The sequence below is a fragment of the Podarcis muralis genome, chromosome 5 (genome assembly GCF_964188315.1).
Source record: "Podarcis muralis chromosome 5, rPodMur119.hap1.1, whole genome shotgun sequence".
NCBI lineage: Eukaryota > Metazoa > Chordata > Lepidosauria > Squamata > Lacertidae > Podarcis > Podarcis muralis.
In genome coordinates, this window is record NC_135659.1 from 54,714,958 (window position 1) to 54,737,809 (window position 22,852).

The window sequence follows — 22,852 nt, forward strand, 5'->3', positions numbered from 1 at the left end:
AGATAACCAGCATGGGATGCTGAGTTTGGGTTTGCCAAAGGCCCAGTTTACACAGGAGCCCTACAGTGAGGCTCCACTTGGTCGGATGCTTCTAGGTGACTATTTCATGTATCACTTATGACAGATGCTGCAGTAATTGATAGAGAGCCCATATCTTGCATTCTCTCAGCCCTGTTATTGCCACTTGCCTGCTCCCTTCTTCCAGGACCTGAATTTCCTCCTTGTAGTAGTCGGAACCAAGGAAATCATTACAGGAATTTCTGCAGCACTGGGCTAAGGCATTTTGTTCCCCAAGATGTAGCAATGAAAACCCCTCCCACAGTCATGGTGTACAGTATTCAAGGATTGTGGGGTGAGGGGAACAGCCACAAGCGCTTCTCTCCCCGCTTTCTGGCAGTCAAAATATAACGGTCAGAAATTAAATAGCTAATAATTTGCTACCCTTTCATGACGGCCAAGTTCAGCTGCTTGAGGCAGTTGCCCCACTATACCTAAGCGTAGAGCCGGCCCTGAACTTTGGAACTGGTAGGACCTTTAGCAACATGGAGGCTCTGACCGTGTGGAAGCTCTATATAGAGGGGTTGTATATGAACTGGAGTGAAGATGTGGCATAAGTATATAAATAATGTGTGTGCCTTATTGTGTTAGCAGGAGACATCACAGCACTTTCCAGGTGTGATCCTACTGCCTCCCTCCGTAGAGCTTGGTCATGAAGAGTAAGGATGAGACCAGTGACACAGACAGTGGGATCATAGTACAGTCAGGTGAGTGACGGATGGGGAAATTCCTGCTCATTATCATGTAGTGCCAGCATCGTCTCCTGGATTTGTTCCTGTGTCAACAGGTTTAAGCAAGAATGACTGCACTGTTTGGGGTGGGTGGGGGGGTCTTCTTTCTGCCCCAAGTCTGTAAACTTACCGTAGAAGATTAGACTAGAAGGTCTCACCACAGCTGCATGGAGATCAAAGCACAGCTGTGAAAAGAACCCTCTGACTCATTAGTCATGGCTGGCTCCTTGTTGATTCTATTTCAGTCCGGCTTCCTCCTAGCTGGGCTATGATGTAGCCCAAAGTGTTCCGCTGGGGATGCCCAGGATACCAGAAAAGAGTGTGATCTTGCGTGGACACATGGAGACAGGAGCAAGGGCTATCAAGGGTGGTCTTGGATTTTGGGGGCTGGTGTTACATGGTGGAATCCTAGTGCTTTAAAAACAGGAGTGACACGTCAAATGTTGTGGGACTCCCATTAAGTGCAGCCAACTTGGCCAGTGTTAAGGAATTATGAGAGTTGTAGTCCCACAATATCCGAAAGACCACAGTTTCTCCCCTCCCCCAACCAATTTAAAGTATCGTGCTTCTGAGTCTCAGGCTTGTGGGTTCGAGCCCCACATTTGGTAAAAGATTCCTCCATTGCAGGGGGTTGGACTAGATGATCCTTGTGGTCCCTTTCTATGATTCTATCTTGTGATATAACTGGTTCCTCATCATAAAAGATTTCTTTTCAAAAAACCTTAGTAGCATTGAAATACAGGCAGAGGGTAGTGTTCAACTTACTCAGGGTAGACCCATTGAAATTAATGGACCTAACTTAGTCATGCTTATTGATTTCATTGGTATTACTCTGAGTAAAACTTAGTTGAGTACCATCTGGGGTGTTGCAAAGTGGACGTAATCCCTACTGATGACTCCGTAGGAGACTGTTTCACTAAAATCCTTCGGCTGCCCGGTATGTGGCATACTTTCTGCATGAGTAATACATGATCATTGTCCTTACTTAGTTATATATAAACTTTAGAAACAGCTTCCATGAACAATTAGCGTAAAAGTGCTGAACAACATACTTGTGGTAGAAGTAAATAATCAGGCCACACTTAAGATGCGATGTTGTATATACAACAAGATTCCCTCTCATGTAGGAAGCTATGGCATATGAGGCATCTCTTAATGGTTTTGAATTATCTATGTGTACAGACAATGAATGGTAATCTTTTTTCATAGGGTGGGCTCATGCCAGTGAACAGCACTACTTTGGGATCTATAGTGCGTGGCAGCTCTAAGCAAGAGTTGCAGTGGGGGATCCAGACAAACAAAATAATAAGAGAGTTCAGCATCCACTTCCTAGTCTGATTCCTTTTGCAACCCCAAGTGCTTATTTGATATCTCAGGGCACATCTGAATAGAAACTGCTCCCAGTTTAGCAAGTTAGTTCTAAACTGGAGACGTTTCTTCTACCATCACCACTCAGAAAGTGTTGTATGGTTTCACACAACCCTGCACCCACCCCTACACTTATGAGGGAATGGTCTCCTATTGTCCTGTATGAATGAGCTAGTGTGGGTTGAGATCTGACCTTTATGTGGCTTGTGAGGAGTCAGCAATCTGGCTGAGTGCCTCTGATCTGTGGAAGAAGCAGCATGAGCTAAAATCTTCTGGAACTGCTGTCTTAAGGCTTACAAATATCAAAGACTCCTTTTTGTTCCGGTCTGTGAGCAGAGCACCCAATCTGTTTGCTTAGTTCTGTAATAAACTTAATGATCAGGAATATCACCATGGAGTCTCCTCCTTATCTGATTTGCGATGACCTTGAGGTGCTTGCAGCTTGGAAGTAAGAGCTAATCAGTCCTGGCTGTTGTACACATTCCATACCCCACCTGATGAGCTGTCAAGACAGCCTCTCCTTTGATGTCCCATGCCATTTTTATGATAACTGCTAATGACACCGGTCTTTAAGATGCATTCGCAAGACCTGCAGCTGGCTCCAGAAAGTTGCCCAAGGGCATCTCTGTATGGGTCATTAAATATTGCTGCTTCCCTTCCCGCCCGTAGCACCTGACAGGTCATCAGTCTGTGTCTGTCTCAACCCTTCCAGGACTAGACAGCCCCATGTCTCCAATGAAGGATCTGACGCAAGCTATGAGGAAACAGCAGAAGGCGCTGGAGGAGCGACTAGAGGCCTGCGTGCAGGAGCTGCGAAGGCTGTGTTTGCGCGAAGCGGTAAGGGGCCAGGAAGTCCGCAGGGTTGCCACACACCCTTTGGGCTGCATGAGGTGTCCTGCTAAAGTAAAGAGGGCCCATCTTTAAGGGCTGTGGTTCTTTGGACTCGGACGCTCACAGAAACTGGAGAGGCTTTCTTCAAAGATCAAAGACACTCAGAGATGAGGGAGGGGCAATGTAACCCAAAGGTAGTACTAGGAGAAAATATCTGGGGGCGAAGAAAGGGCAAAGACTGTATCAAGAACACTTTCCCCATTGGAGAGTTGCTCCTGCATTATTCAAGACGTTAACTTCTAAAGCAACCCATAATTAACAAGCTTAATTAAGCGAGCCTAGCCATATGCTGCAAGTGAATCTGATGAGGTAACTTTCCCCTCCTGACCTGAGACACTGCAAATAGTTAAAAATTGAATGTGGAAGTTTCTCCCAGAGAAAATTTTCTGGGCCCCCTGGATCAGAACCAACCCATCAAACCAAACACTATTAGTTGTGGTATTTTAATGTGTCAAGGAGAAAATAATTAAAACAATAAACTACCCTTTCTAGCCTATTGCTATTACCCTCAGTTAAAAGAGTACAAAACAAATGGGTTTTTGTTTGGTTGGTTGGTTTTGCAGGACACCAGAACTGTACCTTGCTCTCTTGAATGTTTTAGGGAATATTTTCCGGAACTTTCTATTGCTTCCCCAGTCTATTTCCTATCTAACACTACCTCTTCATGTGCCTTGACATTAGTTTTCAGGGGGGCACTGGAAATAATTGGATTTGTAAATAAGTTTAGGGGAAATGTTTTTTAAAGGGAAATTTAGAGCTGCCCAGTGGTTTGCCATTGTAATTGGAGCACAAAGCACACACTGCTACAACAAAGCACACACTGCTACAACACACCTGTGCATCTTCTGTGTGTGTGTGTGTGTGTGTGTGTGTGTGTGTACATACTTTCTTGCTTAGAGACACATTTCATGACATTTGGAAGCCTACAAAGAGTGGGAGAAAATCCCCAGAACTGGGAATCTGGCAGCACTAATGCAGAAGAGTGTTATAGTCAAACTTCACACAAGAGGAATCTTGAACTCCCAACTAACAGTGGAGTGTGGGGCATGTCTTTGGCAAAGGGAAGAGAAATGGGTATGGTTGAACAGGACCTGGTCTGCGGGAGTCTGGACTACTTAAATTACTTTTCACATTTTTATCAGTCACTTTTTCATCACCTAACATAATACAACTTTTGCATAATCTGAATTTTTGAACTGCCCACCTCCCCCCACCCAGTAACTGTCCATTTTGGGTCTGGCTGCACTTTAAAAAAAGCAGTTTTGGTTTGGAATGAACTCAGGCCTGGTTATTTTGTGTGGCATCTATCTATGGCTGTCGTCTGTGCCTGAGGTTAACTTGATGTCATGGGACACTGAGGAAACAGAAGAAGCTGCCAAGCTAACAAAATAATGGCATGAGATCCTATTTAGAGAGAGAGATTGATAGACAGGTATTTTGTAAGCTGCTCTGAAGACCCAGGGTGTGACTGAAAGTACAGAGTTCTAGGAACTGAACTTTCCCTTTGCTGTTTTCTTGACAGGAATTGACAGGATTGCTTCCTTCAGAGTATCCTCTGAAACCAGGAGAAGTGGCCCCAAAGGTCCGACGTCGAATTGGTGCTGCTTTCAGACTGGATGAGAAGGCCTTTCTCTCCAGAGGAGTGGTAAGAGGAATCTTGCTGAGGTGCTTCTCCTCCTGAGTTTAGGGAATATGGGCAGAAACAACATTTCCAATTATCCAGGGCGCTGCTTGGAAATCTGCTTGTGGTGGGAGTCACTATCAGCTGTCATGGCAACCCTTGCTGCAAGCGCAGAAGTGTCCAGAATGAGATGGGAAGAAAAATGTTGTGCTGCTGATACTAGAGTCACTAGGCCATTTTTTCCTGGCAGATGAAGCTGCAATTCAAAAGCAACTTCCCCTCTCTACTGGCAATCACCAGCAAACCACCTCACTGAGAATCAAACTGGTTTCTTCTGAGAGCCTTTACAGCCAGAGATAACAAAAAGCCACACAATTTCAATTTGCACAGTAAAAGAGTTCTCTGTGTCAAGTGCAAGAGGGCGAAAAGCAAGTTCCCCCCTGGTGAGGGTATGTACATACCCATGTAATTTTCCATCTGTAATCCCTTTCACCAATTGTCTACATGAACCTGCAGTTCTTAACAGGCAGGCAGCCTTTATAGAAGTGGGGAATTTTTTTTTCCCCCACCATTTTTGAAACCAAGTTAAACTAATCCAGGAAAAAACCAAACACGTTTCTTTGTTGAGAAGGGATGCCTTGCATTAGGATTATGCTGTGAATTCCCACTGAAGACGATACAGTGCCAGGAAGCAGCTGTCAGCTAAAAGAGGACTTTGGGGAATGATGAGGTTGTTCGGGTTCAGCATCCTGTTAGAAACTCCCAAAGGGATCAGAGACGCTTCAGGCTCCAAACACACAGAGGGAGTTAGGCCTCATTTCCATCAAAGGTGTGGGATCTGTTGACTCTTCAGCTATGCAGTCTCACTCTCTCTTTCTCTCCCCTGTCGTCTGTTTTAATAATCATCTTAGTAGGAGGCAGCCTAGGTGTGGTGCTGCTTATTATTTTTTTGCTGTGTGCCCATAGTGGGTGGCACAGGGTGTGCGCTCCGAGTGGAATTGTGTGTGTGTGTTTTGTACAAGTGTTCCTGCTTACCATAGCTTTTTTCTCACACACACACTTAGCGTAACTTTGGAAAGCTTTTCATTTCACCTTCACCTTGCCGAATGATGCCTACTGACCTGCCTTTTTGCTCCCTTTCCCCAGCCATTAGGAAGCTCTTGCCCCCAAAACATAGAACATTTCCTCTTAGTCTGTGGATAGTTTTCCTCCTTCAGAAGCCTGGGCAGGGCAGACAGCTGGGAACTGGGCCCAGGACATCAGTCCTATGGCTCAAACAGAAGAACACACCCCTGCGGATTTCTTAAATCCAGAATAATTACCATCCCTGGCTCAGCATTCGCAAATCCCTAAACTGGATTAGAATCTCCATTCTGCTCATAAGCAGGCATTGAAGGAGTGGGAAATCACCCGTCTATTGTTATTTAATTATCCTGACTGTGAGTGAGACAGGAAGATTTAGTTCAGCCTGTGATGCCTTTCTACACTAGTTGAATGCACTGGGGTGCTCAGATGCAAAAGAAGACAGTTGGGTTTGTGTGCTTTTAATAGTTGAATTGCAGCTGGTGTCATGCAAGCTACATTTACTGAGGTTCCCACTTCTATGCAGCTATTAAAAGTGCAAGAACCCTGCTATCTTTTCATCCGACCATCTAGAATGCACATGGAGTGTAACTGGGAGATGCATGAAAGTCATACTCAATATCTGATTTGATCTACCAAAGGACGTAAGGAAGGAGCCTATGATTTATGAGTTGAAGCAGGGGATGGGGTAATGGTAGTAATGTCTTGGAAGCATCCAGCTGCCAAGAGTGCCCTAGAAATACAAGAAGCTGCCTAATGCCCAATCGGACCATTGGTCCATCTAGTTCAGTATTGTCTACACCCGTGTTTCTCAAAATTGGGTCTCTAGCTGTTTTTGGACTACAGTTCCCATTATCCCTGACCACTGATGCCTGCTAGCTAGGGATGATGGAAGTTGTAGTCCAAAAACAGCTAGAGACCCATATTTGGGAAACCCTGGTCTATTACAAACTGGTAGGCAGCAGACTTTCCCAGCCCTAGCTGAAGATGCTGGAAATTGAACCTAGGATCTCTTGCAAGCTCTTCCACTGAGCTGTACAGCCCTTCCCTGGGCTTCTCCATTGCTGTGATATTGGATTCTGCCACTTTAGTCCTCGTGTGCCCCCTTTTGAAACGCTGGGTCGCTCCATCCTTTCCGAAGAGTTTCATAGTTTGGAATCCATGTCTGTTCTCCTCCGCAGGATCCTCTGAGCATGTTGGAGAGAGACCTAGCTCTGCAGCTGCAAATTGCTGAAGCAGCGCGATGTCTGTCCCGGGAAGAGAATCTCACCAAGCAGGTTCGGAAGCGCCGCAAAAGTGCTGTGCTGAAGGAGGAAAAGAAGCTGAAGGAGCTGGAGCAGTCTGTCACAGAGTGCCGCCAGGCAGCCAGGCATTCGTCACAGCTGAGGGCCAGTGCGCCAGCCTTACAAGGTGAGCTGGAGCTCAGCATCCCACAGTGGCCTTGAGATCAACGCAAGGGCCTAGAGTGGCAGGTCTGAGAAATGGGTCCTTTGCGTGTGGTGATAATGACGATAAAAATATACAAAGGGAGGTATAGTAAAATTGTTCTTTGTGGCCACTGTACAGCAGGACAAAACTGAATGGTGATAAATTGAAATGAGTAAGTATAAGGAAGAGGGTTTGTTAATTAAAAAAAAACCCCAACCAAAAAACCTTGAGTTGTCAGGAAATGAAGACAGAGTCTGGGATTAAATATCTGTCCCTAGAAATCAGAAGTAGGTCAGACAGGCTCCTGACAGGCGTGGTTTAGTTGGAATTCATCCCAGTTCAAGGGAGGAAACTGACCTTTTATGGCTTCTTCCTGCCCCTGTAATCTACGCAAACTGCAGTTTTCTGTCAGCGGTTGCCAAAGTGAGCTCAATAAAGAACAGGGAGAGCCAGCTGGAGGAGGAAGCATGTAGAAACCTGCAGCGAATGACGCAAAGACCTGCAGTGCCAGATTAACCCTTAGGAAGGCGTAGAAAGTTAGATAGCTCTGGATCCAAATCTCTTGGTTTTATAGGGACGTGGGAAAGTTTGCCGCATGGGGTGCAGCGGGAAATAAGCATGCAGAGGATGGCATTGTAACACTCACTCCACCCCCCACCCGACCTATAGATCCTCTCTCATAACACTAGAAACTGCAGGCACTCAATGAAGCTGAGTATTGGAAGATGAAGGGCCATGCACTGCACTTCACACAGTGCATTGTTAAACTATGGAATTTGCTCCAACAGGAGGCAGTAATGGGCCCCAGCTTGGATGGCTTTGTTAGAGGAATGGACAAATTCGTGGAGGGCAAGGCTATCTAGCCATGGTTGCTATTTTCTGCCTGTACTGTCAGAGGCACCATGACTCTGAATACCAGTTCCTGGGACCCGCAGGTGGGCAGGCTGCTCATGTTCTGGCTTGCAGGCTTCCCTTGTGTGTCTGGTTGGCCACCGTGAGAACAGGATGCTGGACAAGGTGGGCCATTGGCCACTGGCCCGATCCAGCAGACTCGTCTTACATTCTGATGGTTCTTGCCCAGGTATTCCATTAAGGAAGCATCTATATTGATAATAGGTCCACTGGTGTGGGTGGGCGGTTGCTTATATTCTCTGTCCAGCGTTTTTTGCGCAAGACTGAAGGAAGATGCATGTTTGCACGTGAGAAATTGCTGCTTCCCTCCTCTGCCGCTTGCCTGAGGAATCCCACAGCTGCCCTGCTGATGGAGGAGATGTCTAGGCAGATTGGGCAAGAGGTCTCAGCTTCTGAATGAGGCCATCTGACCCTCCCTTTGGCCACAGAATCGCCTGGGGGCAGGCAGTAAAAGAAACTCCTTGGCTGGCAGCTACATTTCAACACAGAGTTAAGCATGCTTAAGGCCTCCGAAAATCAATCATCTTGAGGGCACTTAACTCTGCATTGGATTGTGGCCAGTTTATAGCATCCATACTGCATTTGAAGAGTGAAAGAATTTTTAAAATATTAATTCGTAATTAAGTGTTTTGCCTGTTTGGGAAGAAGATTCCCAAAATGTGACTCTAAATCCCCCCCGATTACTATTAATTCACTGCATCAGGGAATATCTCTTTGAGGAGCTTAAGTGTGTGTGAATGCAGAGCTTTGAATGATGTGGTTTGAGGCTCTGGGAATTAGCTCAGAACTAAGAAGTGTGTGAGAGAGAGGGGGGGAGAAGGAGAGGGAGCTTTTATTTCCCCTTTCTAGAAGCTCAGTGGGATTTATGAGCACATATTTCTAGGGAGCATCAGAGGGTTCTAATAACTGCTTGAAAATCTGATCATTGTTCCTCCTTGTCCGTGCCAATTCTTGTGTCTTCCCCAGGGTTCAGTGCCTCTGATGAGAACTCCTTGTTGGATGCTGTTGCGGTAGAAGAAGGTAAACTAGATAACTGTGACCTCTGCACTGTCATTACTGTGTGCTTGTGCCTTTCCTTCACCGAGCGTAAAGTGGTAGTTAAGCCTTTGAAGAGACAAACTGTATCTGATCACTGCTCTCTGACATCTTGTCGAGGTTTGGCCTTGATTCATACCACATGACTAAGAATTAGGCCACAGCAGCCAGCTGGACTTGCAAGGCAGAGAAGAGAGTTAGTGAATGGATCTCATCTAAATTTTCAAAAGATTCAAGTACAAAGGTGACCGATAAGTGGGTCTTTTATGACTGTGGATATCTGCTAAATTCAACATCCTGTTTTGGTTTAATCTAGAGATGATAAGAGTCTGTGATAAGTGATTTGGTATATTTTGAATGATATCGCCTAAATCAGTGGTTATTCATGCTTTTTTAAAAAATCTATTATTAGATCTCTTACTTTCCTTTTACTATAAGGTGCCAGGGCAGAATACAGCAATAAAATAAACCGTTTTGAAACAAGCAAAATAGTCACAACTATAAAACAAGAAAAGTGTAAAACAGTTAAAAATAGTTCCATACATAAAACAATTACAAACAATTCCACATATGAAAACTGTTAAAAGTAGTTCCAGTACAGATGCAGTTTGGGACAAAGTCCTCCATTTAAATGGCTTGTTGGAACTGGAAAGTCTTCAGTAGGTGCTGAAAACACAACAGAGGGAATTCCAAGGGGCAGATTCCAGCACACTAAAGGCCCGATTCCTGTATTGTGCAGGGTTGACCCCATTACAATATGGTATTTGCAGGAGGCCCTCACTTGCAGAGTGCAGTGATTGAGTGGGTTTGTAAGGGGTGAGATCATATTTTAGGTACCCTGGTCCCAAGATGCATGGGGATTTGTACACCAGTTCCAGCACCTTGAATGTAACTCAGTAGATAATGCTACCACCCAGGTTTTAGTGTTGGAACGCTGCAGTTCTTTCCTTTTCCTTTTCTGAAGAATCCCAGGTGCTGAGCGCCCATCTTCCGCCAATGCTCACAGCTTCAGCTCGCCTCCAACCCCCGCCCGGTTCTTCGGCTCAGCCTCTGCGTTCTGCATTACTAGAAGGGCAAACCCACTACCAAGCCACTGACGTGGAGTGCTCTCCCATCCAAAACAGCCCATGGAAAGAGACCAGTCTGGACAAGCCCTATGAAAAGCCAAAGAAATCCACTGAGCCCAGCAGTGTGCCAAGGTCAAGACCTTTCTTCTCTCACTTTTCTTGTTCTTCTTTGGATATGCTTGTGTGGTCTTGAGATCAGCCTCTGTTAATGGTTGTTTGCATGCATGTAATATGGAAACTACTGTAGTGTCTGTCCATTACTTCATTTTAAGAACAATAAGCATTGTATTGTTTTGCTGCTTTATTTTGATTGTGCAATATTTCCTTTTTTTTATTTCCATAAATCCACCTTAAAGTTGCTTAATTTAATAACATGAAATGAAATTGCATGTAAATCTCAGCCAATGTAGGCTTCACAATTGCATTGGGGAAAGTGTCCTTTGAGAACCACTGACCTAGAAACTTAGTAGTCCAATTAACTAAGCCAGAACAGCGGGTTTTGTGGACCCACTTGAGTCTTTCTTTCTCTTTTTACTCCTGTTTTTCACTCTTAGGGAAGATGAAAGGGAGGGGGATTTGACCCCTGACCAGAGCTTCTCACTCCTTTGCACACAAAGAAAGATGACAGGATTGCAGGCAGTTTCTTACTTGATGTTCTTATTGTGTTCTGTTACAGCAGTCCAGGCCTGCTGCCTCAACCATCACCCAGCCGTACCCCCCAGACGAGTGCTGAGGCATCGCCATGCCACTTTGTTCCTCCCAGGAAGCTGGAAGTAAGGAAACAGGCTGGTTCCAGTGCCCCACAGACACCTGAGTTCCTGGGAAGGAGAGGAGAACCTCAACTCATGAGGTACTCTATGGACTTAGGGTCAATTCACGTACTCAAGGAGGTGGCCCTGCCCTGTTGTTACCTAATCACTCTTTGAAGTTTGAACATGTCAGACACCTTGGGGTGAGGCTATGTGTACGTTGTGCTTCTATTATCAGGCCTCACAAATGCAAAATTTAAAATTCAGCGTTTTGGGAATCTCACCTCTCAGTTGTTGTTGTTGTTGTTGTTGTTTTGAAAAAAGGGTTTTCTAGTCCTCCTACCTATGAAAATAGGTTTGAAGGCAAATGAGCAATGTTTGGGAAAATGTTGGAAGCTAGAGGAGGGGCAAACAGGATTTCCAGCAGTTAAGGGTTGGGGCTTCAGTGCCCTGCATTGTTTCATGACCCTCCTTTTCCAGTTGCGTGCAGAATAAACTATACAAAGGAAGCATATAATAATGCAAAGTAGCTCTAAGGAGATTGCTGTGGCAGTGCAAGCATTTCTCCTTTCTCCTCCCCACATCTGACATACTGTTCTTGGCGTTTTTCAGGCAATTCCTAGAGTGGTTTAACCAGTGCTGTTTTTTCTAAACTCCTCCCTTGTTCTCTTATAATGGCAATGGCGCCCACCTGAGAGGTGCCAGCACTGAGTTCCAGATGAAAAAAGCCCTGGATTTAACAATCAATCCTTCCTTGTAGGGAACTCTAAGAACAGTAGCTGTGTGAGGGGAAGGGGGCCTCCTAACGACTCTCAGTAATAATAATAATAATAATTTATTATTTATACCCCGCCCATCTGGCTGAGTTTCTCCAGCCACTCTGGGCGGCTTCCAATCAAGTGTTAAAAACAATATAGCATTAAATATTAAAAACTTCCCTAAACAGGGCTGCCTTCAGACGTCTTTTAAAGAGAAGATAGCTGCTTATTTGCTTCACATCTGAAGAGAGGGCGTTCCACAGGGCAGGCGCCACTACCGAGAAGGCCCTCTGTCAGTGCCCTGAATGAACTACACCTCCCATAATCCTTAGGGGGAAGTGCTTCAAAGGTGTTAAGGTGGCCATTGTGAGCTTCTGATAGATGGTCTTAACTCTCTCTTTCTGGCCTCCAGGGTGTGTTCATCCCGGGAAGGCTTCGAGTCCCGAGGAAGAAGCGCATTGCCAAGGCGGCGTCCCACCTACTACACTGTCACTGTCCCTGAGTACTGCTTCTCTGTGCCCAAGGCCAACCCAGCCGCCAAGCCCACCTACCACTCCGCCTCAGAAGACAGCAATTCGGATGTCTCCAGCATCTCCTATACCACCTCTGCCGGCAGCAGCAGCCCTGACATCTCCTTCCTGAAGCCAAGCTCCTCAGTCCCCGTGGAGGAGCCCCTGCAGCCGTTCCAGAACCAGACCTCCAAGGGGAACGGACCCGAATACCACTGCCAGTGTCCACAGAAGCTGCTCTCACCGCTGGGCTACTTCTCTGCCATAGAATATGACAACCACCTGCCGGCTGGGCGGGAGCTCAGCCACAGCCGGCCGCCCTTCCTGTCTGTAAGCTCCGCCCATTTTGCCTACAAGGAAGAGGCGGTGCCTGTGCGGTTCCACCGGTCGGTTGTTTCCCACAGCAGGGTGGTGCGCACCCCGTCTCTGAAGGACTGCTCCCCAATGGGGCCCCGAGTCCTCTCCAAGTCAGCCGTGACAGAAGAGCTAAAATCGTGGCACGAACGGACTCGGATGCGTAATGCGCGGCCACATTCCCTGGACAGACAAGGGGCCTTTCGCATGCGCAGCGGGCCCGGCCGAGAGTTGCGCCCCTCCTGTTCCATGGGGCAGCAAATTCAGGTGAGGCTCTTTGGGCAGGAAGGTGTCTTGGGGAGAGAGGTGCCAGCCTCTTCTTTACTGTTTCTGCAAGAGTTTCCTCAATATTCCAGCTAAACCTGATTAAGGAGAACATGCTAATGTGTCATGTTCATAGATAAGCTCATTTTCTATAAACAAATGAGTGTAGAAGCCTCTTAACGGGTGTGGGCAATCTGGAATCTGCAGCCCCCAGATGTTAATGGGGCTCCAACTCCCATCAGCCCCAGCCAGCAGGGCTAATAGTCAGCATGATGGAACTTGTAGCTCTCCAGATGTTGCTAGACTACAGGTTTCCATTCCTACTTTACAGGCTGTTAGTATCTGGGCACACAAGGAATTGAAAGCTCTGTGTGTGCGCCCATGTGAATAGGAAAAATGGAGGAAGGCTTTCATGAGTACCAGCAGATCGGTAGAAGCATGCTATAGTGCTGCCTCCTGTAAGAGGAAGGCAGGTGCCTCTCAGGTGTGATTCACTTCACTGCTCAGGTTGTTACGTTTCTTTTCAGTTTTTTGCAGCCTGCTATGGCTACCCAAATGTTGACTGTCTTACATATTCGTGGGCAAAAGCTGCTATTTTGGTACACCACCAGAATGTGTGTTGGTGGAAGCAGTATTCGCTCATGGCAACCAAGAGACATGGTCTGCTCTCCGTGAGTTGGAGAGCCATCCACGGGCTCAGGGAAAAGCAGATTCCACAGACTGCTGTCGCCTCACATAGGCGCACTGCACTGCTGGGCCTTTTTACAGCTCATGGGCTTAGTGGGGGGGAAGGACTGGAGAAACATACACAGCTAGTGGGTTTGGCTGCTTCTTTTGTGCTATTTTCTAGCAATGTTGTGAAAAGCTTTTTTATTGTTATTATTTAAAAAGTGCATTTACAGGTCCACTGAAAGTACTATGCTTTGGAACAGACATTTGGCACAGCCCTACGACTAATTAGAAGTTCAACACAAATGCATGCAACACTACCACAATTTCAATTTATAGTAATAAGATAGTGCTTTGGGATGGGGACTTGAGAACGGTAGATCATGGGAGGGGTGCCTAAGCCTTTTCCCAAGGGCCATTCAGCTGCTTAAAATCACCACCCCAGTTTCAGATGTTTGTTTGCACTGAGAGCTGTTTGAGTGTTCCAAATTACTCATGAAGAGGAGTCTTCTGGCTCAGAGCCTATAAGAGTTGACTCATGTTTGTGGCAGAGGGGAAATTTCCAAGTTCTCTGCCCAGGTAATTTTTAAAATAATAGAGTTGTATCCAGTGTTCATCCTACTCAGGAGTAGACCCATTTAAGTTACTGGACAAGACTAACAGGCTCCTTAATGGCAGTAAGGTCAACTCTAAGTAGGACTAGCACTGAATACAACACATTAAGTAGTATCCACTTCCTTGAACCTCAATAAAGTCCAGTAGTCCTTAAGCTTGTTCTAGTTCTTGGTTCTGAAAGCGAGATGAGCGCCGCATCCCATAGTCGCCTTTGACTGGACTTAACTGTCCACGGGTCCTTTACCGTATTTTTTACCTGTATGCTTGTTGGGCAGTTTGTTAGATAGGAAAAGGTTATGTTGCTGCTCCTTTGTTCTGATGGTTGGTGACAACGGCATTGCCTTCTGGCAACTCTGCATGCTGTTCCTTGAGAAATATAGTCAGTGAGAGGAATTCTGAAAGATATGAATCCTGGTGGTTCCGCTTGGAGAATTATGTTCTTTCGATGTGCAAAACTGTTGCACAATGAAGCACAGTTCTCTCCTCCTTGGGCATCTCCCTCGCCTGCAGCACAGGGCTGAAGCCCACAACCATGCGAGCAAGAGCTTGCCCTTGGATTCCTCCCATCCTCTTCAATGCGTGCCTCCCCTCACCTGGAAGAGAGCTGTGAAATTTTAATCAGACAACTCTGTGCTGTGCTAGGAAGCATTCGCATGAGCAAGGGAAGACAGCGACCATACATTGCATGTTACATGTTGTGTCTAATCCATCTTCAGCACAAGGAAACCACCCAACAATGCAACATCAGATAAATCCCTGGCAATTCTATGCCCATCAGTTGGGGCACATGTGCATTTTCAGGTAGTTTTATTTGTGAGTCCTAGAGGCCAGTTGCAGATATAGGATTACGCTGTTTCCAAACCTCCTTTGGCCAGTTCATTTAAATCTATGGTCCCCATTCAGGAGATAAGAGATAGGGGAACTTTACTCACCTAAAAGGAGGAGCAATGAGGACAATCTCCTTGTATAAGCATCGGTTGAAATAGACTCCAGTCCGCAAAAGCTCATTACTTTATTAAGTCTTTAAGATGCCAGTTTGCTGCAACAGACTAAAATAGCCACCCCTCTGAGAGTGAGCTCACACTTCAAGTTTGCAAGTGGGTGCTCCTCTGGACATGCCTGTGAATAATGGGTAGAAACCGTGGAAGCTTCATGTTGATTAATAGTTAGAAGCGGTTTTGGTTTTGCACCCATGCATGGCAATATAAATATAAGAAGCTACTTTGTAGTCAGTTAGACCATCTTATGCCAATATTGCTACTTTTAAGAGCCTCTTCCTCAGCCAAAGCCTCTTTTAGTCCTTCTTAATGCATAAAGCTATGGCAAGCTCTGTTTATTTGCCTGCAGGGGCTCAGCTTTTTCCGTGAATTCTTTAGGATGCTCTAGACACCTAATTTGTTTTACAGCAGGGATGGGGAGCTTGTGGTCTTCCATTTGTTGCTGGACTACAAGGCCCATCATCTCTGATCATTGGTCATGCCAGCTGGGGCTGCTGGGAGTCCCAGCCTCTTTGGAAGGGCCACAGGTGCCGCAGCCCTGTTGAAAAGTGCCAGAGCACCTCCTTTCCATGACTCACTATGTGGTGGGTCCTCTAGTCCAACCCCCAAAGGTGAAAGCACGAATGGTAATCTGGCTGGAAAATATCACAGCATTTTAAAGACACTTAATTTAATGGCACTGAATGGAAAGAATAGGAAAGATTGCCCTGGAAACTTTATTTTTACACTGCACTTAATGATGGGAGAGGAATTGATTTTATAGGCATGGAGAAACATAATGGGTCACATTTTCCTGAGGCAATCAAGATAGGAAGTGACCATCAGCTGTAACAAATGTTTTCATGTTTGATGAAGGAAATTGTATTTGGTGGTAGTGGGGTTGCTGCTGCTGGGGAGATGTGCTGGTGCGGCAGTTCCATTAAGAGGCTCCTTTTTTTAACCTTCCAGGTTCCCCGTGTCCATATCCTGAAACGGTCTCCTGAGGGAGCCCCTGTGCAGGTCTACGTGCCAGAAAATGGAGAAATCATTACTCAGGTGTAGAGACTGCTGAATCACCGTGACTTCCTGCAATTCGGCAATGTCAGCAGGCTGGCTGCCTAGGCCGACCCGTCTCCCCATTCCAGGTTGGAAAGACGAGGCTTTGTGTCAAACTTTGGTGTGTTCTTCGGCCATCTGATCCTGCTTTATTAAAGAGAACACTTTAGGGGCTATTCTGCAACCTATGTGAGACTATATAGCTCAGTCTCTTCCTTTGTTCCCATGATGAACTGATGCAATAGACGACTGCGACAGACGGCTGGGTTTCCTGTCCTGTGCGGAATACAGAGCACAGCAAGATCCCTCACCCCTCTTAACTAGTGTTTGCTTGTCTGCCTATTTATTCACGTCTGTCTGTGGTGGAAAGATCTTGGGAGCCGGCTGTAGGTTATGAAAGCAAGAACTTTAGAACTTTTATAGCTTTTCAGAAAAGAGCCAAGCCTGGCTACATGAATTTTCTTTCCCCTGCGGAAGCAGAATCTGCCTGCCTTCACAAGTGCTAGATGTGGAGCCTCTGTTGTCTTCCTTTTTCTTGCATAAAGTAGTGTGATGTAGCAAACAGGCAATGGAGGCAAGCAAGCTTCCCCAAGTGTAGTTTGGTGTACATGCCCTTTCCCTATTGTTCTCCCTTCACAACTGCTTTTCACAGCATTTGCCATGTTCTTGGTTCTGTATCTACATCACAACGATTCTTAAAAGGAGCCCTTTTCATGTGTGGCTCTATCTTTGTATGGAACCCATCACTTCGTGGAAGGGGTTTCTCATTATACAAGCATGTCACAAGGAACTGAGAGTGACTCTGTTTGGTCTCAGCCCAGAACCTTTTCAACTTACAAGTCATGGCAAAAAAATGGGCATAAGCCTTCGTGCTTTTAAGGCTAGAAATGTCAGTTTTGAAAAAGAAAAGCAGATTCTCCGGATGCCAGGTTTGTACTTAATTTGTCGTGCAATCCTAGACTGGACAAAGACAAGATGTTTTGCTTAACCTCTACTACTTTCTGTTGGGTCTTTTCTAAGTACCCGTCTCTCTTTAATATTGGTCTTTGCTTCTCGGGTAACCTAGGGATGTTAAAGCACTAATTATGGTATCATGATGATCAAGTGTGTGGTATTTGCAACCAACACTGTTCTTAATATTAACTTATTTGTACAAGGTTTGCCAGTGGAGGGAGAGGGAATATGTATGATGTGCAACTATGAAAGTTACCTGGACTCAGCTCAAAACAGTGTTAAATCTACCTGAACATTTTTATATTGAATAGGATGCTTTTTCTGAGTCCTTGTGTGTTCTAATCCTTGCAAGTCATCATTTGGGAATTGACTCTGCTTTGATTACTTCTTTAGAAACAGACAAAAACAATGTTTTGTTGTTGCCCCAAAGTGTGCTGTTAATTAAGTACAGAAAAGGCAAAAAGCCAGGTCATAAAGATACAGTTATCAGATGACACTTAAATTCTGGCCAGGCTCGTTGCTTCTGGGTTTGTTTGTTTTTAACTTCCTAGATCAGAGCCACTTGCTCATACCTATATCAATATCCATTTCCTCATCAGCTCAATCTTCGTACCACTGAAAGAGCCTTTTGAACTTACACTTAATGGCCTGTTTTATTTTTATTAAAAAGAATTATTCTCAGATCTTGTTTTGATGTTTATTTATTAAGAGGAGGAACAAACACATTCATTGGAAAACCATGTACAGCGGGAGCTTTAAATAACTTACACTATTTACATAGTGGTATAAAATAATTACACACCTTATCATGTACACACGCGCACACACATACATGTGACCATTTTGCCTGATGGTACAAAAACCCCAAAGAAGCCCTGAACACACACGCCAGCCTTGAGGGGGAGAAAACACCTTTCAGGGCAAGAAAAGGCACCTGTCAATTGAAACATGATTATATATGTATACATAAACCAAGAGGTGGAGCAAACGGGCCTATGGTGTTTATGCACCCCAGCTCCTTTCTTGGAATGCAGGGATGGTGCATGTTATCCTACCACCAGGAGGCCTATTGCCAAAGCAAAGCCTTAAGAACACCAGGAGAACCTGGCAGAGATTTTCCCAGGGCTGCTAGATGAATCAAGCAGGTTGTGCAAACCCACTTTTGAGTCTCGTTAATGACAGTGTCCTCTTAATGAACATGCACATTTACTCCCAAGGGCTACTCAAAGCAGACGAGGTTTTCAGCTTGCTTATTCTGACCCTTCCCACCTTGTGCTTCGCGTAACTGTTCAGAGGAGGTAAAATGGCTCTCCTGGTTTGCACCCAATTTCATTTGCAGGGTTTTGCACTTTGTCACGTCGCTTGGATCAGGACTATTAAAAAATAAAGAGAGAAGGGGGTAGCTTCTTCAATATGAGAAAATAAAATCCCATACCTAAAAAGCTAGCAATAGCACTGAGGCACATGGGACTATATGGCAATATGGTCAATAATTTAACAGTTAAGCAGAGTGCTGTTGGGCACAGTGCTTTCAGGTATATCAAGTAATACTTTACAAGACATTTCATATTTCTTGTACTAAACAGACTTCCTCCAAGGAAGAATGGAGGAAGTTTTAGGTGAACTGTGTGCAGCTAATTCACAATGTATTCCTAGAATATATTTTTTTACAGGCAACTACATTCACAGGTGGACTACAAGCTTCTGAAAATATCGGACAAGATAGCTCGTGTAGCCATGTGAAGGCGTGAGGATTGTGCTGATTTCATTACCGATGGAAGATGGTCCCTCTTCCAAGGCTTGAATCACTTGGACCTCTCTGTTATTCTCAGCTGAGAATGCTAAGTCACGAGAAGACTGCAAAGGACACAATGATTCAATAAATATCAGTCTTAACATTTAAGAAGAGCTTATTAAAATTGGTGCTGCTGGTGGACACAGTACAAGCTGTGAGCTTGAATGTAAATCAGTCAACAGCGAAGGCAAAGCACACTTGCTTTCACCTTGCCTTCATCTCACTTTTGGGACTTAGGGGTCAGTGGTAATGTGCGGTCCCCAGACTAATTCAAGTTTTATTAACATAAAAAAACCCCGAAGAGTAGAACTAGACACCTTGGACCATGAGGTAGGTTAACTCAAAACAAGCCCTCACCCTTTTTAAATTTCACTCATGCGCGTGCACATACACACACCCCTCTCCCTCCTGCTCCCCCACCCCCAAAAAATGCACAAGACAATACACAGAACCTTTTGAACACCCATACAGAATTACAGTACAACTACCTACTCCCAATGGAAGAATCTGCAGCTTCACTGCATGGAGCGGATGAAGTTCACACCCAAACCCAGTTTATTAGAGCAGAAGACTCCTATAAACCAGGGGGCAGAGCTGTGGAATGGTCCACCAGTGTGCTGCTTACCCCAAGTCTGCTGGTTGAGGCATGAACTTGGTCCTTGGTCAGGAGAGCACAATGCATGTCAAAAGTCCATTTATACCACATATTAACAGCCAAGTGAGGAAACGAAGGTTTTGAGGAGTGCTCTGTGACTCTCCAGTGAGGGCTGGGACAGCCCTGCTGTGTTACACACAAACAGAAAGCTTCATCTCTTGCAAAGTGATGCTCACACAGGGTCCATGAGAACACTTAAGTGGGTTGAAACTCCACCAGTGAAAATTCAAGTTGATTGAAGCACAGAGAGAGAAGCTTCTCCTGCTTATTCATTGCAGAGTCTATTATGAAGACATGAGTATTGACGTGAACGGATGCCAAGCAGGTGTAAGTAAACAGGTGATGGGGCAAGACTAAGAGGGCAAGTCTCATCATCCCACATCTGGGGAAATGTGAAGACAGGAACGCATCACCACACGCTTGTTCAAGTGTTTCTTACCCTGTTAAAAATCTAAAGAAAAAAACCTCACACATTTCTGTTCCAATGCTTAAAAGGGTCCTTTCTCCACCTGAGGGGAGAGAGTCAGTTTCTGTTGCCATTATTATTATTTTCTCGTATTGGAACAGGACAATGTAAACAGCTTCACAGATTGAAATAATGCATGTTTCTCCCCAGGCTGCCTGTGAAGACTTTCCCAGGGAGAATCCAAAAACATATTCCAGTAGCTCACATCTTTTTTTTTTTTCCTCCTGGGATATCTAGCACTATGAAAAAAGGGACCAGCATTACAATTTCAAGTCTGAAGCTGGAATACAGAAAGCAACCATTCTTCCAAACTAACAGAAATCTTGATTCCACAGCTGGGAAAAAAGTGATAATCCAAATCCCATATTAATCATCATCCATTTGACAGACCTCACTTATACAGTAGATATTTTTCTTTTTTATGTTCTCTTGGTAGGGCTCTAAGCATTTGAAAAGGAAAACCTTTGGCGATTCTACTTTTGGAGCGAAAACTGAGAAATATCACATGTGCTTAACATTTTTTAAAAGGTGGCTAACTTTGCCACCCACCCTTCCCCCCTTCAGAAAATCACACACACACACATACACACAGCCCATCAGTGGTGGAAATAAGAGAAAGGAAGCCAGCGCATTAACACTCATGAAAGATCTAACTAGAACAAGAAATACCCTCTAAAACACAACAATCAACTATGCAGGAAACACATCCAGGAAGCAGCTGGCATGTTTAGATTTCCTCTGGTCAGTTTCACTGTTAAGCTCTGAAGGAATGCCATAAGCAGGCCCCAGGCGGCCATAGGAGTCGATGGGTTTGGATCGCTCAGGCGTGATGGAGTGAGGAATGAGGTCTCTTGCATCTTTCCTTGATAAACCCCCTTGGCCTATGAACACCTAAAACCACCTATTTTGCAGAGCTTCTCACATAGCCTGGGGGGTGCCTGTTTGGGTGGCATGTGGATTCTGATGGGAGAAATGCTCTCAAATGCCTCAGCTTGACCTTCCTCCTAGGCTGACAATGCCATGGTGGGAGTTTCACAGTTCAGTGTCATTGCAAAATCCTACCAAGAAAAAGAGACATGGAGCATGGAAACTGGAAAGGAAAGAAGGCTCCCTCGCACCGTCCAACCAACTCACTCACTGGGGCACATGGTACCACAAAGCCAGGGTGCCATCTTTTCCTGAAGCCCTGAGTGTGTGAGATTCTGGTGGGAAGCTAAGCACGCCCTACCCTTGCAAGCCAGGCTCAACAAGAGCGCCACATCTTGTCTTCTCGTGACCTCCACCACAGTCACCATGTCCAAGTAGTTCCCCAGGTTCTATCTAGGTTGTGCTGTTCAGTAGCTTCCTTGCACTCCAGAGTTTCACTGTCCAGTCACTGGGGAATGAAGAGGAAAGGGTGGGAATATGACATTTAGAAAGTCAAGAACAAAACACTGAACAAGCTCAGATAAAGGGAAAACGGAGGTGCAAACCACAGATTACATAGATAACATGCTTGTAAAAAGTGTGCTTAGTAGATAGGTGAATATTTATTTTGAAGGAAAAGCAGCCACATGGGCTCCCAGTCTGGACCACACTCCTTAATCTGGGCACTGTGCTGATTTCCCACCCAAAATCCTTCCTCTCCTGCCTTTCACTCTCTTGCAATGCTCAAGGACACCATGAAGGCACATGGGCTACTCCAGAACAAATGCCCTGTTTAAAGCAAGAGAGAAAGAATTCAAACACCTTCACTTACTGCAAAACCAGAATTCAAATTGGGACCTGCCTTGGGGGTTGTACTCCCCCACCCCCTACATGATCCCCATTGACATTCACACACACAAAACACACACATACACACAATTTTATTTGTATGCCACCTTTCCACAGTTCAAACCATGCTCAAGGTGGCTTACAACATGAAAGGAAATGCGTAACCGCAACATAACAAAATTAGTCATAAACAATAAATAAAACATTAAAAACACACACAATCAAACTGAACAATTTCCACATAAATCACGCCAACCCTAAACATAGTTTATTAGAGGTTAGCTTCATTGATTTCAGTGGGACAGGCTTCCAAGTGAAGCATGCAGCCTTAATAATGCAACCAAGCAGGCATGTCAAGGAGGAAAGTGAGATGGGTTTTTTTTTTTGCATGCCCACTTTGGAGGTGAACTGGGAAGTAATGTCTCCCTTGGAAAACACCTCCACTTACTGCCCTAAAGGGAAAGAAAAGCAAGTAAGCATTGCATACCGTTAAGAAGCAGCTGAGATCAGCTCGCAGAGAAAGGGGTTAGGGACGAGAAAGAGGGGAAGGGGGAACACAGCAAGAAAAAGTGAGCAGGAGAGTAGAGAAGACAGGAGGAGGGTCAAGGCAGACTGGTAGCACGGCCCTTGATGGCAAGGACGCGTCGTGGAAGGCAGGGGGTGAGCCCAGGCACGTAATTCCATAACTTTACCCGGCAGTCACTGTGGCACATAGAAACAGAGAGAGAGAAGAGAGACAGAGAGAGGAAGAGAGAAAAGGAAAAAAGAAACATGGTCGGAAAAGAGGAGATTAGAGACTCCAAAGGGGAAGAGAGTGAGTGGTGGGGCCTGGGTTGCCCTCCCTGGGGAAGCCCTCTTGCCAAGTCTTTGGCCCTTGCTCTGCCGGAATCTCCATGGGACCATGATGGGTTACCAAGAGTCCCCGCGGCTCAGTTCAGTTCGTGACTGCTGGGACAAACCAGCTTGTTGTGCCTCAGTTGAGGAGCTATGTCCTTAGGTGCTAATCACTGGCTACTACAGCAAGGCACCCTTTCGTAAGGGGCAGTGCCAGAAATCAACCTGAGGTACAAACAAGGAAGCACC

At 45.4% G+C, this 22,852-nt stretch overlaps 2 protein-coding genes across 11 annotated transcripts in view; one reads left to right on the forward strand and one right to left on the reverse strand.

The window, feature by feature from the left end:
• Positions 1–17,779, forward strand: part of INAVA (innate immunity activator) — a 41,995-nt gene extending 24,216 nt beyond the window's left edge. The window contains exons 4-12 of one of the 5 annotated variants that reach the window (XM_028733927.2): positions 652–764; positions 2,869–2,993; positions 4,570–4,692; positions 6,933–7,161; positions 9,058–9,111; positions 10,091–10,325; positions 10,873–11,043; positions 12,113–12,830; positions 16,058–17,779. In XM_028733927.2, the coding sequence (XP_028589760.2) occupies positions 710–764; positions 2,869–2,993; positions 4,570–4,692; positions 6,933–7,161; positions 9,058–9,111; positions 10,091–10,325; positions 10,873–11,043; positions 12,113–12,830; positions 16,058–16,150 (1,803 nt within the window). In that variant the 5' untranslated portion in view covers positions 652–709 and the 3' untranslated portion in view covers positions 16,151–17,779. Of the gene's footprint in view, positions 1–648; positions 765–2,825; positions 2,994–4,569; positions 4,693–6,932; positions 7,162–9,057; positions 9,112–10,090; positions 10,326–10,869; positions 11,044–12,112; positions 12,831–16,057 lie in introns of those variants that run through there. The other 4 variants (XM_028733926.2, XM_028733925.2, XM_028733928.2 and 1 more) reach the window with 4 other exon arrangements.
• Positions 17,780–17,783: 4 nt separating this feature from the next.
• KIF21B (kinesin family member 21B) overlaps positions 17,784–22,852 on the reverse strand; it is a 66,100-nt gene continuing 61,031 nt past the window's right edge. For 4 of the 6 annotated variants that reach the window (XM_028733924.2, XM_028733919.2, XM_028733920.2 and 1 more), the window contains 2 exons: positions 22,257–22,471; positions 17,784–21,389 (listed from right to left, as the gene is read on the reverse strand). In XM_028733924.2, coding sequence (XP_028589757.2) covers positions 22,372–22,471 — 100 coding nt within the window. In that variant the 3' untranslated portion in view covers positions 17,784–21,389; positions 22,257–22,371. The remainder of the gene's footprint in view (positions 21,390–22,256; positions 22,472–22,852) is intronic. The other 2 variants (XM_028733923.2, XM_028733921.2) reach the window with 1 other exon arrangement.